General features: G+C 32.5%; 1 protein-coding gene across 1 annotated transcript in view; it reads right to left on the minus strand.

The window, feature by feature from the left end:
* Positions 1-18,664, minus strand: part of KLHL1 (kelch like family member 1) — a 422,085-nt gene that overhangs the window by 273,195 nt on the left and 130,226 nt on the right. The window contains exon 2 of the mRNA XM_017523615.1: positions 11,420-11,602. Within this exon, the coding sequence (XP_017379104.1) occupies positions 11,420-11,602 (183 nt within the window). The remainder of the gene's footprint in view (positions 1-11,419; positions 11,603-18,664) is intronic.

Here is an 18,664-nt window from a genome sequence, read left to right on the forward strand (position 1 = left end):
TTTTGGTCACGAAGTCCTTGCCTATGCCTATGTCCTGAATGGTTTTGCCTAGATTTTCTTCTAGAGTTTTTATGGTGTTAGGTCTTATGTTTAAGTCTTTAATCCACCTGGAGTTAATTTTAGTGTAAGGTGTCAGGAAGGGATCCAGTTTCTGCTTTCTGCACATGGCTAGCCAGTTTTCCCAACACCATTTATTAAACAGGGAATCCTTTCCCCATTGCTTGTTTTTGTCAGGTTTGTCAAAGACCACATAAACAGAACCAAAGACAGAAATCACACGATTATCTCAATTGATGCAGAGAAGGCCTTTGACAAAATTCAACAGTCCTTTATGCTAAAAACCCTCAATAAGCTAGGTATTGACAGAACGTATCTCAAAATAATAAAAGCTATTTACGACAAACCAACAGCCAATATCATACTGAATGGGCACAAACTGGAAGCATTCCCTTTGAAATCTGGCACTAGGCAAGGATGCCCTCTCTCACCACTCATATTCAATATAGTACTGGAAGTTCTATCCAGAGCAATCAGGCAAGAAAAGAAATAAAGGGTATTCAAATAGGAAAGGAGGAGGTCAAATTGTCTCTATTTGCAGACGACATGGTTGTATATCTAGAAGACCCCATTGTCTCAGCCCCAAATCTCCTGAAACTGATAAGCAACTTCAGCAAAGTCTCAGGATGCAAAATCAATGTGCAAAAATCACATGTATTCCTATACACCAATAAGAGGCTTAAAGAGAGCCAAATCAAGAACAAACTGCCATTCACAATTGCCACAAAGAGAATAAAATACCTAGGAATACAACTAACAAGGAACGTTAAGGACCTCTTCAAGGAGAACTACAAGCCACTGCTCAACGAAATAAGAGAGGACACAAACAGGTGGAGAAACATTTCATGTTCATGGTTAGAAAGAATCAATATCGTGAAAATGGCCATACTGCCCAAAGTAATTTACAGATTCAACGCTATCCCCATCAAGCTACCAATGACCTTCTTTGCCGAACTGGAAAAAACCACCTTAAACTTCATATGGAACCAAAAGAGAGCCCGCATAGCCAAGTCAATTCTAAGCAAAAAGAACAAAGTGGGAGGCATCACACTACCAGACTTCAAACTATACTACAATGCTACAGTAATTAAAACAGCATGGTACTAGTACCAAAACAGAGATATAGACCAATGGAACAGAACAGAGGCCTCGGGGGTGACTGTTAGTATTTTTTAGCAATAAAGTATTTTTAAAATAACTGTATATACACATACATACATGATGATGTAACACCATTATACACTTATTAGATTATGGTATGGTATAAATAGAGCTGTTATATTTGCTAAGAAACAAAAAATGTTGATGACTGGCTTAATTGTGATATTCACTTCATCTTGGTAGTATAGAATCCAACCCGCAATACCTCCAAAGTGTGCCCTTATGGAAAGGGAGAAGACTTAAAAAATGGAAACTATGAAATGGGATTGAAATTGAAGGTATTGATATAAATTATTTGTTTTAAACATAAAATATATAAATTTGTATTTGTGTTTATATATATGTATGGATGTGTACATGTCTGCCAAAGACTTCTTAGGAAAAGAACAGACTGCAGAAAGGAGCAAGGCAAGCATAAAATCAGCCTAGAATTCCTTTTGTTGCAGAAACTAAAGAAGGGCTCAGAACAACTGAGGATTTGTCAAAAGAATTATAGTGATGCTTACATCTACATCTGTAAATAAAAAACCAGAACTTTGAATGCACTTTTTTCCTAAGAACACTGTAAAAGAAAAGAAAGGTAGTTAGATCAATACAGGAAATAGTTATCTAAAACTTTTCATAATTTTCTATTCAGGAGAATTTTTTTTCATTTATTTATTTTGAAGTTTCATCTGCTATATAATTTATCTTATATATAAGATAAGTGGAAGGGCATGGAATCATTTAACTTTAACACAAAAGACATTCCTTTAACTATAATAAATGCCTTACCTATGTAATCTATGCATTTAATAAATGCCTTATAAGATTTGTGGTTTAAAATATTTTATTAATATTAATGCTAAACACTCTATCATCAAAACTGAAAGAGCTAGAGGAACAACATCAAACAAATTCAAAAGCTAGCAGAAGACACGAAATAACTAAGATTAGAGAAGAACTGAAGGAGATAGAGATACAAAAAACCCTTCAAAAATTAATAAACCAGGAGTTTGTTTTTTGAAAAAATCAACAAAATAGACAGCCTGCTAGCCAGACTAATAAAAAAGAGAGAAGAATCAAATAAATGCAATAAAAAATTATAAAGGGGATATAACCAAGGATTCCACAGAAATACAAACTACCATCAGAGATTACTACAAACAACTCTATGCACACAAACCAGTAAATCCAGAAGAAATGGATAAATTCCTGGACATTTACACCCTCCAAAAACTAAACCAAGAACAAGTTGAATCCCTGAATAGCACAATAACAAGGTCTGAAGTTGAGGCAGCAATTAATCGCCTACGCACTAAAAAAAAGTCCAGGTCCATACAGGTTCACAGTCGAATTCTACCAGACATACAAAGAAGAGCTGGTACCATTACTTCTGAAATAATTCCAAACAATTCCAAAACAGGGACTCCTTCCCAACTCATTTTATGAGACCAATATCATTCTAATACCAAAACCAGGCAGAGACACAACTGAAAAAGAAAACTTCAGGCCAATATCTATGATGAACATCATTGCAAAAATCTTCAATAAAATACTGGCAAACCGAATGCAACCGCATATCAAAAAGCTTATCCATCACGATCAAATAGCCTTCATCCTGGTACAACATACACAAGGCTGTTACAATATAGGCAAATATATAAATGTAATACATCACATAAACAGAACCAAAAACAAAACCAACATGATAATCACAATAGATGCAAAGAAGGCCTTCGACAAAATTCAACAGCCCTTTATGTTAAAAACTCTCAATAAACTAGGTATCGATGGAATGTATCTTAAAGTAATAAAAGCTATTTATGACAAACCCACAGCCAATAACAAACTGAATGGGGAAAAACTGGAAGCATTCCCTCTGAAAACAGGCACTAGACAAGGGTGCCCTCTTTCACCATTGCTATTCAACATAGCATTGCAAGTTCTAGATAGAGCAATCAGGCAAAAAGAAGAAATAAAGGGTATTCAATTAGGAAAAGAGGAAGTCAAATGTCTCTATTTGCAGATGACATGATGTATATTTAGAAGACCAAATCGTCTCAGCCTCAAATCTCCTTAAGATGATAAGCAACTTCAGCAAAGTCTCAGGATACAAAATCAATGCGCAAAAATCACAAGCCTTCCTATACACAAATAACAGACTTAAAGAGAGCTAAATCAAGAACGAACTGCCATTCACAATTGCTACAAAGAGAATAAAATACCTAGGAATACAACTAACACAGGATGTTAAGGACCTCTTCAAGGAGAACTACAAATCACTGCTAAACGAACTAAGAGAGGACACAAATAGATGGAAAAACATTCTATGCTCATGGTTAGGAAGAATCAGTATTGTGAAAATGGCCATACCGCCCAAAGTAATTTATAGAGTCAATACTCTCCCCATCAAGCTACCACTGATCTCCTTCACAGAACTGGAAAAAACTACCTTAAACTTCATATGTAACCAAAAAAGAGCCCACATAGCCAAGACAATGCTAAGCAAAAAGAACAAAGCTGGAGGCATCATGTTACCTGACTTCAAACTATACTACAAGGCCACAGTAATCAAAACAGCATGGTACTGGTACCAAAACAGAGATATAGACCAATGGAACAGAACGGGGGCTCAGATGTAACACCACACATCTACAACCATCTGATCTTTGACAAACCTGACAAAAACAAGCAATGGGGAAAGGACTCCCTGTTTAATAAATGGTGCTGGGAAAACTGGCTAGCCACATGCAAAAGCTGAAACTGAACCCCTTCCTTTCACCTTACACAAATTTAACCCCATATAGATTACAGATTTAAACATAAGACCTAACACCATAAAAATGCTAGAAGAAAACTTAGGCAATACCATTCAGGACATAGGCATAGGCAACAACTTCATGACTAAAACACCAAAAGCAATGGCAACAAAAGCCAAAATAGACAAATGGGATCTAATTAAACTTAAGAGTTTCTGCATAGCAAAAGAATCATTAGAGTGAACTGGCAACCAACAGAATGGGAGAAAATTTTTGCAAGCTACTCATCTGACGAACAGCTAATATCCTGAATCTACAAAGAACTAAAGCAAATTTACAAAAAAAAAACAACAACAAAAACAAACAAACAAACAAAAAAAAAACAAACAACCCAATGGAAAAGTAGGCAAAGAATATAAATAGACATTTTTCAAAAGAAGATATTTATGCAACCATCAGTCATATGAAAAAATGCTCATCATCGCTGGTTACTAGAGAAATGCAAATCAAAACCACATTGAGAAATAGGAACACTATTACACTGTTGGTGGGAGTGTAAATTAGTTCAACCATTGTGGGATACAGTGTGGCGATTCCTCAAGGACCTAGAAACAGAAATGCCATTTGACTCAGCAATCCCATTACTCTGTATATACCCAAAAAATTATAAATTATTCTATTATAAAGACACTAGCACACCTATGCTCATTGTGGCACTGTTTACAATAGCAAAGACCTGGAACCAACCAAATGCCCATCAATGATAGACTGGATAAAGAAAATCTGGCACATATACCTCGTGGAATACTATACAGCCATAAAAAAGACGAGTCCATATCCTTTGTAGGGACATTGATGAATCTGGAAACCATCATTCTCAGCAAACTGACACAGAACAGAAAACCAAACACTGCATGTTCTCACTAGTAGGTGGGTGTTGATCAATGAGAACACATGGACACAGGGATGGGAACATCACACACTGGGATCTGTTGGGGGGAGGGGGACTAGGGGAGGAACAGTGGTGGGTGGGGAGTTTGGGGAGGGATAACATTGGAAGAAATGCCTGATGTAGGTGATGGAGGTATGTAGGCAGAAAACCACCACTGCATGTGTATACCTAGGCAACAATCCTGCAAGATCTGCAAATGTACTCCAGAACTTAAAGTATAATAATTAAAAAAAAAAACTGTAAAAAGTAATTAACAAATGTATACATCAAAGCTGGAAACAAGGTTAATAAATAACTGCCTGAATAAATGTGAATTGTTTTAATTATAAAAAAAGTTATAAAACAATATGAAACTTAATATTCTTTCCTTATTTACGTATTTTTTCTGATTTTTGTTCTTTTGTTTTGTTTTGTTATTATCCTAGAGCACAGCCTTTGGAGATATGGTTTCTTTTAAACAATGAAAATGTAAGCTCTCTGAAGGCAGGGCTTTTGGTCTGTATTGTTCGCTGATTGAACTGCATCCTCCATGTGTAAAATACTGTCTGATATGTAATAAGCCTTTATTAAATACTTATTGAATGAATGAGTCAATAAACAATAGTATCACCTAAAAAATTAATTCTGAGGATGGCAGCATGTTGGACATATCTAAAGTTCTCAGTATCTGATGTATTTATTTTGGGTAGTTAGTAACTAAAACATCAACTTTTTATAATCTTAGAGTTTCACAAAATGACTATGACAGATATCTTTAAATATTACATACCAATTAATCAGTGTCAAATGATCAGTTTTATGAAAAGCACTAATTAAAACATTATATGATACAAACTAGATTATTAAACCATTACATGATAATAAACTAGAGGATAAATATATTCCCTATGCATATGAAATATTATATCATAAATAATCAGCTTAATCTTACAATAAAATGTCTGTATTTGCAACAAGGCCACATCTCCATATAGCAAAATATTGTGTAACCTATATTATTCAATTTTAAATAATTACACAGTATCTTCTCTGTCAACTATAACATACTAAATACTGCTGACTCAGTAAGAAAAGTGCAGAAAAGTTGATACTGCATTTAGATTTGGTGACATAAATTATGAATTAAATTTTAGAAGAGGGATGTAATGCATAACAGAAATTAATATTTTTTGTAAGTACATATTTAGTTCTGTTAATGCTAGAGAAGCGGGAGTAAAACATGCATAAAGAAGTATATGCACGCAAACACTTTGGAAAATCTCTTATTGAGGTCACTGCAAATTTATTTCCCTCCAAATCACTAAACTTGTGTAAGTTCCGCTTCAATTTATTACAGTGTTTGACATTGTTAACCCCCCATTCCTTTTTTGAATCTATTTTTTAGCTAATGCAGTGCAGACTTCTTATCTCAGCTCACCTCTGATTCACTGACTTTTCTTCCTACTTCTAATCTTTAACCGTCTCACTGCCATACGTTTTGTTCAGGCCTCTACATTTTGCCTTGACATTCACTGTTTCAGAATCATTCTTGAGCATTGACTTAATTATTATTTTAACAGTGTTTTCTATTTGCTTGTTTTTTTTTGTTTGTTTGTTTGTTTTGTTTTGTTTTTGAGATAGAATCTTGCTCTGTCTCCTTTTTTATATTTATTTTTATTTTTTGAACAGAGTCTCGCTCGTTGCCAGGCTGGAGTTCAGTGGCAGGATCTCGATTCACTGCAACCTCCACCTTCCAGATTCAAGCGATTCTCCTGCCCCAGCCTCCCGAGTAGCTGGAACTACAGGCAAGCATCACCATGCCCAGCTATTTTTTGTATTTTTAGTAGGGATGGGTTTTCACCATGTTAGCCAGGATGGTCTTAATCTCTTGACCTCGTGATCTGCCTGCCTCGGCCTCCCAAAGTGCTGGGATTACAGGCATGAGCCATCATGCCCAGCCAGTGGTTTTGAACCTAACTCTATCTCGAATGCCTGTAGCACTGCTCATCACATACTCCAGTAGCATTTCATTATACCTAAATTAATTTAAACTTAAAGTTTTCCCACTGATATATTTTTTAAATTTATACTTCCCCGTTTCTAATTGGTACACTTCCAGAGTTGAATTTATGAACTTCCAAAGTCAAAATTATGAAATTATCACTATGTTTCTTTCTACTTTGTATCGTATATCAAATATGATGTAAAATCCATTTTTCTCTTTGAATGTGTTGTTGCTCTCTTTAGAGGTACACCCATGTCCCCAGGGTCAGTGATGTTAGTACCTAACAGCATCTAGATGCTCCTGTTTTTCCCAAGAACGTGACTTGGCCTAATAGAAGCTCCTTATTCCCAGGGAGTTTATGTGTTCCTGCTTCTCACACTTCATCCTTCAACTGCCACCACCTCTCCTGACTCTCAACCTATGAGTGGATCTTAAAGTAGTGACTAGAATCTGGGTAAATCCTTGCTTTGGGGTGTGACTTATTCTGCAGGAAGTCATATGCAGAGCTTCCAGAAAGATAAAGATGAAGCAAATCTTCATCCTTGGTTTGTTCCTTCCTCTGCCCTTTCCTGCTTCTGTTTCTTCTGAGGTCAATCTTTCAATCAATCATGAACACCAGGTTCAGCCTCTATTATGAGGGAGCCTATGCTTATGACACCATCATTCAGAGTACTGCTCAGTTCATCTTTTATGTTCATATAGTCTTCATTTCATGCCTGGATTAACCAAAACAGCTTCTCAGATCATTAATTTCTGTTGTGCCTGTCTTTTGTACATTTTCTAAAATCATATCATATTTCAAAGCTACCTTTCTAAATTATGATAGTCAGTCTATTGTGGTTGTTAAAACCATATTTCTGTACCCAGATTGTGTATATTTGAGTTCTAATTTCACCAATTACTGAGTTGTTAACTTGAGTACATTTCAAATTTTTTCTATGCCTCCATTTTCTATATTATAGAGAAAAGTGGGAAATTCAGATTTTTCTGTTTCTTAAAGACAAAATGAATTTGTAAATGCAAACCACTTTAAACAGGGCCTAGAACATAATCTACATGCTGAGTGTTAACTATCATCCTAATCATCATAACTGACTCATTTATGTTATTTCCTCCTCAAGAACCTATATTAGCTTCTAATTAAACATTCTATTTCAAATAAAAACTTATCTACTGGCCCTTAAGGTGTATCATAATCATCTTTGTCCTATTTTTACAGTTTAATTTTCCAGTTATTTACAATATGAACTCTATTTTCACCAAGCAATTATCCTTGTAATTTTTGCAAACAAATTGTTTAGTTCTCTATTTTTTCCGTATTATTATCTTTACTTAAAATAGCATGCCATTTCTTTTCCACTAGGCTTATCTCACACTCAATTTCTCTGAAAACTTTTATAAAACTCTATTAACATTTATAACACTATGTCCATATATTATTCATTTCCTTATTCGGTCATGTCTTGCACTTGGAATTAGAACCATACTACCTTACAGTTATTTGCAACTATAATAATTTCCTTAATTATCTTATAGGTTATCTTTAACTCAAGTATTTTGAAAACTCTACAAGGAAAAGCATTATGTTTTATAATCATTTCGCATCACCAACAGGCCATAGGCCAATGCTACAGTATGTATGATAACTGCTTATTTTAAATAGTACAAAGAAGAATGCTTTGTGGACTGCTGAAATTCTATTATAGACATAAGCAAAGTATTAAAATGATACACAAGTTATCAAGAAAACAAAACAAAAGTTTTTCAGCCTCAATAATTATGTTTTCTGAACTTGCTACAGAGCTATTTTAAACTATCAAACTGAGTGAGAGATTTCGGTGGATGGATGGTTTAGTAAAATGAAAAAAATGCTATTCCTCTTCTATTAAAATTTATGTAAATAAATTTTCCATCAACATAGAGAAGCAATACTATTTGCCTACTCCTGAGTATTAATATATGTTACTTATGTAAGTAATTTCTTTTTAATGTATTTAATGTGGTTTAAGTGCCACTAAATGCATCATTTCAATTGTTACTTTAGCCTCAACTATATACATACTAGTGTACTATAAAGAGCATTAAAATCATACTTCCTGAAATACCTAATTTTTTGTCAAATATTTACAAACAATGAAAACAGAATGTAACACATTTGAAATGCCAAGTGTTTTAGTCTGTAGAATAGAATACTTTTCCTATCCATCAAATATGATCATTTTATTCTTCATTTAACTTTTCATTTGATCATAAATGTACTGCATGCTTGCTGTAAAAATTTAAATAATACACAGTTAAATAAACATTAGCTATCAATGCTTTTAGTGAAAGAGCTATAAATCTTCAATTTATTTTTATGTCAGTTGAAGTTATTTTAATAGCCCCACCATTTTTAGTGTCAATGATTCCAACACCATATACATTTTGCTTGAAGACAATATTTAGTTGTACTAATCAAAACATAAGAAAAGTATTAAATGTATTTATTTATTACTCATAAGATGATTATTTATTATAAGTCAAGAGCTAATTTTGCATTAATTACAGTTGTTGCATCATGGAAATGTATCAATAAAGTGGTACCAAGTACCTGCAATGATTCACAACAGTGCTTGTTCTTTTTAAGTGTCACCAATATTTATTCATATTTGTTTAACTTAGAATCTTAAGATGTATATTACTTATTAAATACTTAGTATGAAAGTTTTAAACTACAGTGTTAAAAAATTAATTGGTAGGACATTAGGCTGAGACATCTCCAGGTTTTTATTTTCTACATTAGCAAAAAAATAACCAATTCAGAGTAATTTAAACAGTCAGAAACCACCAACTAGCCTCTAACTAGGATACTGCTCCCCTTTAACCAATCAAATATTTTCTTTATCTCATTTCCACAGTGTCTTATATAAACTTTACCCTGGTCTCTTTAGGTGGGGCTCTGAAAAACTTGTGGTCTCATGCTACCTGATTCATGAGTCAATGTTTGCTCAAATAAGTCCTTTAAAATAGTAATGTGCCTAAGTTTTTCACTTAACAATGTAAAGAAAATATAAAACTTTATTGAATTGAGTTAGCCACAATGATTTTTAAAAACTAATTTTTCGTATCCTGCTTAAGAAACATAAAGATGATTAATAACAATGTATTTAATATATTCTAAATCTATTAAATGTTTATATGTTCAGAATAATGCCTATAAAAGTAATACATAACTCAGATGTTTTAGAATGATATAAACAAAGAAGAAATTTGATTTCTTACCCAACAGGAATATTGTAAGCAATTTGCATAACTAAGTAATTTAGAAAATAACAGCAATGTATATAAAGAGTAAGAAAGAAAACAATGTAAAATATTATGAATATAGAATAATTGCTCAACAGATTGGTTAAAATGCTTCAAATGAAAAAGAAAATGTTGAATTAAGATTAATAGAGGACTACAAGATTGTAGAAATTATGGGAAACACCATTCTTTTTAAATAAAATAATGAGTATTTGATGTGTTAATATTTTTTGAGTTGACTGACACCTCCTTTTTAAGAATACATATAAAATTACTTAATTTATGAGTTAAGTAAAGTAAATTCAATTACACTCTCAAGAATAGCTCTTACTCTGAAGAATATAATTATTATCTAGTTACTATTTGGGTGCTAACTCAGGATAATTTGTGTTTTTGCCACACATATTATGACACTGATAATTCTCTCAATAATAATGACTATTTGTGAACCCTCTTGCAAATGGTAATTTGATTTTGTAGTCATATTTTGAAAAATAAAATCAATAGTATATTATCAGAATGCTTTCAATAGTTAGCTGACAAACTGGACTCTAAATCACCTACAGTAGTTATTCAATGCCAAATGTCCTTCCCCATATATTTCAAGACACTGACTTCAATTTAACATCCATATTGTAATATTTATCTCATGGTAGAAATATAGTCATTTTTTTCTGGAATTATTTTAGTACTTAGAGCTATTAGCTTTCAATTGCATTATGGCTTTAAAAATAATATTATGTGACACAAATTAAATAATTTTAAATAAATATAAAATAAAAATGTCAATATGAAATATCTTGATTTATTAGTTGATATAAATATATATCCAAGATAATCTTTCTTTAATCTGACAGAATAGCATATTTTATTTCGGATATTAGGCACATTTCCCAAACTAGTGTGCCTAAAATTAGTATGATTGTGAATCCCACAATCCTAGAAAATGGCATTTTCCTCCAGAGTTATCAACACTAGTTATAAGTAGCTTTATTTTTGAACACTTTATAATTGCTCTATTTTAAACAAAAAATATTACCTAAAATAGCATTTTAACTTTTCCACAAAAAATAAGAAAAAAATTAAGTATAAATAAAACAAATAACAAAAAAAACAAGATCTCTTAAAAAATGTGAATCCTTATTTCTGTACTTGTGAATATTATATTCTGCAATATGTATGCCGGTCTGTCACTTTTAAACATGAATGCATGTTTCTAGTAGAGACAGACTACTATACCTATGTGCAGGTATCTTTCGGTTCCCAACAATCAGGATAACATCACAAAGTTGCTGCTGCTTCAAGTAGCTTTCCATCTTTCTGAAGGTTTGCTCAGCATGATGAATGGCTTGATAGAATTCTTCAGAGCTACTGGAGTCCAAATCACTTTGAGGCATCATTGAATGGCCAGGTGATGACAGCCTATAAACCACACACACACACAAAATAATACGGAGATTTATAAAGAGCCAATTATCTAGAATAATATACTGGTTGTTATCATTTTCTTAGGGAAACTAATATATCTGTGTTTACTTTTATATTTTTAATGCAAGGTCAACAAATAAAGGTCATTAATCCATCCATTAAGTGACTGGCTCTAGGAAATAATAAATAAATGGAAAAGTTCTTTTTTCTTCTTTTAACAACTGGCTCTTGAATGTTGACTGGATAAACAATGAAATGAAGGCAGAAATAAACATGTTCTTCGAAACCAACGAGAACAAAGACACAACGTACCAGAATCTCTGGGACATATTTAAAGCAGTGTCGAGAGGAAAATTCATAACAATAAATGCCCACATGAGAAGCAAGGGAAAATCTAAAATCTTGTTTTAAAAAAAGGTTTAAAAACAATCCAGACAATGATTTTTTATATGTAATGCCTGACATTAAAGGAAAAAAGTAGTAGGTCTGTAAAGAAACTGGACACAGTAAGAAAAACAGACAACAGAAACAGTCTTCTGGTGCTACAAATATGTGCAAATATATGGATCACAATTAATAATCAATGTAAAAAATAACTTTCATTAATCTTTTAATATAGATAAGAAGCTGGATAATTTCAAGTCATATAAAAAAATCAAACAGAAACAAATAAAACAAACAACAGCTTAAGATTTTGATAGACAAAATGAACTAGTAAATCGAAAAAAAAATGATGGTATGAAAAATAAGTTAATAGAAAACAAACTAAGTTACTGAGATAAAAATGGAAAACGAAACATTGTAAAATTATAATATTCATGTAATTCATATATTTTGTAATTCTAAAATAGAAGGGAGAGATGATGGGACAAAAGCCATCTGAAGAAATAACAGCCAAGAATTTCCAAAAATGTGACAGTTCAGGAAGGATATTAAAGCTAATTGGACTTAAACAAGCGTTAATCATATGGAACCACCTAATACGCTTATTTGGAAAACATAACATTTAATTAAACCTCTCCCTCTTGAGACACAGAACCAAAGCTACACACACAAAAAAAAATTGGAGAGTCTCACCAGTGTAATGTAAACAACAAAAAAAATCAACACATTATTTTTGAATAAGAAAATATGTAATTGATACTACTTCCAGAAGATGTGTTTGTGCACACTGAAAATCCAAGACAATCTAGAGAGAAGCTTACTAAATTCTAAATCCACCGCAATTATGTGTGTTCTCTGTTACCTACAATATTTATCTACACAATATGGTTATTTTCATCAGACTTTACAAGTTCTCCTTTAAATATTTGAAATTAATACAAATTTTGCTGTACCATATGTTTGCCTTTCACAAGTTGGCAAATTACAACCCCAGAATATGGCCACTTCTCAGCATATATTTTAAGAATTCAGGCTCAGGCACATGTAGCAAGAACAGCAGAATTCTTCCACATGTTAACACATTGACTAGAAAAGTCACAACATGCATTGCAGGGTGCATTTTAAGATTTAGAATGAACATAATATTGACTCTCAGGTACAAAAGATAATTAAGTCATGATTTGTAGGCTGCCAAATAGACCAAAACTGCCTCCAAAAGAAACCCTGACACTTCGGGTCTGGTCTGCAAACTGAATGATTAGGGTTTAAAATTCAACATATTAGAAACACCTCTGAATGGCTCCAGATTAGTTTAAATAGGGTTTGAAATAAAAGCTCTAAACAAGTGTCTATTAACCACAGGTTAAATAAAATATTCTGGGCAGAATTTTTGATACCTCATTAAGATTTCATAGTCTAGGAAAAGTTATTAAGAAAATTATTTAATTTACTTTGTCTTTAGTTGTCCAAGTTGTGGGGGGTGCACTATTAAAGCAAAGCGCGAGATAAATAGAACTGAAATATATAGAAAAGAAGGAAACAACTTGGTGAGACCCTGAAAGGCAGGGGGTGAGGGAGGGGGAAGAGCATAGTATTTGAAAAGAGTTATTCAAAGTCAGAAAGTTAACTACTGTCAAGATAGTGCCTTCTTTTACCTAATCTAGCTCTCATAATCAATCTCAAATATAATACAGATTTGGGCCTTTTCTGACAAATTTGAAAGCAATTTGAAAGAATGGAATTAAAAAAACAGAGAGTTAGATACTAGGTTCAAAAAATTATTTTAAGTTCCAGCTCTTTTCTAGTTTTTTTTTTTTTTTCCTAAAACTTCTTATGCTTTAAGTCTCTTCATATGATATCTGAGAACAAATTACTTCTCTTCAAGGTCATTGATCTGTCAGATAAATGGTTACGACTATTTCACTTGATTTTCTCTCACACATTTCCTCATATATCATTTCATGACCTAAGACTTTAGTAGGATCCTTTCTCCTCAACCCTATACTTAGAATTTTGAAATAAATTTTCACATCAGAACACTTAGGATTTTTAAGATAATATGTATTATTTAACCCTCTTGCCATCACATATCCAACCTACTAATTTAACAAAGGAGACTTTAACATTTTAGTAAATTTACATTATGTCTTTACCATGTTTTCTATAGGTTTTAAATAAAAACCAGACATTGGATTATTTTGCTGTTTTTACCAATGTTATCAGCTTAAAAAAAAAAACTTTGCAGTATCTTTCCAATAGTCCGTAACACAATGATCTGAAACTCTGACTCTTGTCTTTATTTTGGCGCAATAGTATAAAGTTTGAAGTTATAAGAAATGCAATTTTAAAAGTACAATATGACTTCTTATCAAATTTAAAGACGTGTTTAAGTCTTCTTCAACCTAACATACATAAAAATAAAATGAATAAAATTTTCTTGATCTCTTGAACTCCTCAAACCATAGTTATGATATTCTATTTCTTTTTATACCCATGTCCTGAAAGAATTGTCTTCATGTCTTAACTTCAGTTCTTGACCCTCCAAAGACTCCTTCATCTATTGCAATTTGATTTCTAGAACTACCCATCTAATGGAACTACTTCTGACAAGGACAGTGTTTTTCCTGTTGCTATTTTTAGCTTATATTTTAATATCCTGTCATAACTGCTGAGAAGTGACTGGCATACTTTATTTTTCCTGTGCTAAACAGTTCAGGACTCAATCAATATTCTTCACTCTCTCTGTATCAAATGATTCTGAAGTGAAATGTGTTTCTCTACTTCTTTGTTAAACAATATTGGACTCAGACAGAAATAACTTAGTTAATTCCTTAAGGAAAGAGTTACTTCTGAAGATTAGATTGTTAACTAGTAACAAAAAATAGAAAACAATTGCTCATGTGTTTTTACTTTATGACCTAGTGAGTGCAAATATAAAACTGTGATGTTATTATTTCTTCCCACTGCCAACCAGTTCCTCAGCCTTCAATGGCTTCTTGGTCACAAATCCCCATCACACGTTGTAGGTTCCTGTATGATCTGATGCTTTCTAAAATTTGCATGATCCTTCAAACCAAACTCTAATTTTAGCGACACTAAATAATTCCAATTTCTGCAATATGTCATACCACTTTCCTCTATCGTATTCGACACACATATATTTCCTTACCTGGAACCTTCACCACACATTGACATTCCCAGAGCAAACTACTCCTTCAGAATTCAGTTTAAAGATCACAATCTTCAGAAAGCCTTATGTTTTTCAGTGAATTGTTTTATCTTTACTTTAAAAAATTAGATTCAGGGGGTACATGTGCATTTGACACATGAGTATATTGTGTAGTATTGAGGAGAAAGCCTTATGTCAATCCTTACTGCTTGTGGGCTGGCGTTACCCTAACATGCTGTAAGTATGTTTTAAATACATCTCTGCCATGTCAAACATTTTAGGAATTCAATAACTATGTTTTGAATAAATGCATAAAAATCTTCTATGACAAGATGGTTTGGTCAGATACTAATTTTAGTTTGTTGTGTTTTTGTTTTGGTTTTAGTTTTCACAGACCACAGAAATGTGTCGCTCAGAATAGCTACCACTAAATAAACAAGCAATGGAATGTATACCCCAAAAGCTAACAGATGCCTGGCACTATTTAGTAAATGTTGGCGGCATGAATTCTAAATTTTGAATATCAAATAGTATCCAGAGCTCATGAGAAGCAAACAAATAAACAAGACATAAAATAACTGCTGTAACCAGAATACATACATTCTTGTACTTCTCTGGCAGTACAACTGTGTACATTATGACAATACTAAAGATTACACTAAATATATTAAATAACATACCTTTAAATCATTTAAGTAAATGAGATATATTAATTGTAAACAAGGATTTCTGGCTGACTAGATTCAAAGATTTTTTTTTTTTTTATGTCAGTGACTAAGAGAAGAACTAAAATGGCAAAATAAATGTGAAAGCAGTTTTTTCCCTAAGTGATAAGGGTTAGTTTTTGTTTTGAGAAAAATATTTTAAAGAACATTTAAAGAACATATAATATCAATAAAGAAATCACTCTTACATACACAGTTCTTAGGCAAAGACCTGAATATAGTAAAAGATGAAATGACATGAAAACTTTTACTTAAATGAAAATTTTAACTGTTTTAGCCCTGAACATTTAGTGTATATTTCCCACAATGTAGATATCTTTAGATTATATTTGCATTAGAGACATATTTATTCTAATTTTAAAAGATATTTCTGAGTAGTGGGAAACTGAACATTTGTTATTTTCTACCTTTTAAAATAATGCTCACATATTTTATATCAGGCATACATTATTTTAAACAACATAAAGTTATTTTTACAAAAAAAAAAAAATCAAAGTTCAAAACGTGACCCAAAAGAAAAAAATACATCTAAGGAAATGCTAACAAGCTTTCTTCAAATCAAAAGAATGTGAACATAATTGTGATTTTGAATCTGTAATTATAGATAAACCATATATAATTAGAATAAAATGATATAGATTATTAATAACTACAATAACTTTTTCAGACAAAGATAATATAAATATGTGAATATTGACATAAAAACTTGTAAATGTTGGAAGAGAATAAAGTATACAGTTTTTTTGGTTGGTTCTTTACTTTGCAATGAAAGTTTAGCTGTTATCAGTTAAAAATAACTTATTATTATAAGGTATATTTTGTAAACTTTATGGTAACTATAAAACAAAAACCTATAACAGACACATTAGAAATAAAAAGCAAGAAATCAAAATATACCACTAAATAAAATTTCTTAACCACAAAGGAAGACTGAAAGAGAGACCCAAAGTAGGAAAGAATCTACCAAACAACCAGAAAACCATGAGCACAATGGCAGTAGTAAATTCTTCCTTGTCAATAATTATCTTTAATGAAAATGAATTATTCAATTAAAAGACATGGATTAGCTGAATGGATACACTGATGCAACTAGAAGCCAAAAAAGAACAGGACCAACTATAATAGTTATATCAGATAAAAAAGACTTTAAGACAAAAATGAAGAAAATATAAAGATGGCCATTATATGATGAAAAATGGGTCAATTCAGCAAGATAATGTAACAGTTTTCATACTGGAAATCTTAGGCAAGGGAAAAAAGGATATTCAGAATGAAAAGGGAAAAATTAAATTGTCCCTGTTTGCAGATGATATGATTTTATATGGAGAAAACCTTATAGACTCCACCTCAAGTGTGTTAGAAATAATAAATGATTTCTGTAAAGTTGCAAGATATAAAATCAAAATGTAAAATCAGTAGTATTCTTCTACCTTAACAGCAAACTATTCGAAAAAGAAATTAAGAAAGCAATTCCACTTAAAATATCTATTTTAAAGACCCTAAAGATAAAGATAATACAGAGAGTGCAAGATTTCTACAATGAAAACTACAAAAGTGACGAAAGCAAATGAAGATGATATTAATAAATGAAAAGGTATACTATGTTCATTGATTAGAATAATAAATATTTTTAAATGCTCATACCATCTATAGTGATTTGCAGATTCAATAAAATCAGTATCAAAATACGAATGACATTATTCAAATAAATGGTAAAAGCAATCTTGAAATTTGTATGAAATTTATATGGTAAAGATCCCAAATATCCAAAGCCACTTTGAATAAAAAATAAACAAGCTGGAGGCATTACACTACCTGACTTTAAAATATACTGTGCTCAGTGTGGTGGTTCTCACCTGTAGTTCTAGCACTTTGAGAGGTCAAGGCAGGAAGATCTCTTGAAGCCAGGAGTTTGAGACCAGCCTGGGCAACAATGTAAGACCCCACTAAGACAAAAGGAAAGGAGAGAGAAGGGGAGGGGAGGGGAGGGAAAGGGAGGGGAAGGAAGAGGAGGGGAGGGGGGAAGTGGAAGGGGAGAGAAAGGAAGGGAGGGGAGGGGAGGTGAGGGGAGGGGAAATCAAAAGAAAAGGAAAGGAAAGAAAAGAAAAGAAAACCTGGATTGGGCTTAATAGTAAACTCCCAGAATCCTTGCTACTTGGGAGGCTATGGCAGGAGGGTCACTTAAGCCCAGAAGTTAGAAGCTACAATTAGCTGTACTCACATCACCGCATTCTAGCCTTGGTGACAGAGCAAGCCCCTGTTTCAAAAATAAAAACATAAAATGAGCTATACTACAAAGCAATATTAGCCAAACAGCATGGTACAGGCATAAAAATAGATACATAGACCAATGGAACAGACTAGAGAACCAAGAAATAAATCCATGCATTTATGGCCAACTAATTTTTGACAAAGGCACCAAGAACTCTCAATAAATGATGCCTGGGAAACTGGATATTCAAATGCAAAAGAATGAAACAACATCCCTAACTTTCACTACTTAAAACCAACTAAAAATAGAGTAATGTCTTACATGTTAAGACCTAAAACTGTAAAATTACTAGAGGAAAATATAGCGGAAATTGCCTCATGACATTGGTCTGGGCAAGGACTTTTTTGGATGAGATCTCCAAAGCACAGGAAACATATGTAAAAATAGACAAGCAGGAATAATACAGGAGTTAAAAAGAAATTATTTAGGCAGAAAGTGAGGGTAAGGATGTCCTTGATAAGGTTTCCCTTTTAATAAAAAGCAGCCCCCAAATCATTTTTTTCTGA

The sequence above is a fragment of the Cebus imitator genome, unplaced genomic scaffold (assembly GCF_001604975.1).
Source record: "Cebus imitator isolate Cc_AM_T3 unplaced genomic scaffold, Cebus_imitator-1.0 Scaffold29, whole genome shotgun sequence".
In the NCBI taxonomy this organism is placed as follows: Eukaryota; Metazoa; Chordata; class Mammalia; order Primates; family Cebidae; genus Cebus; species Cebus imitator.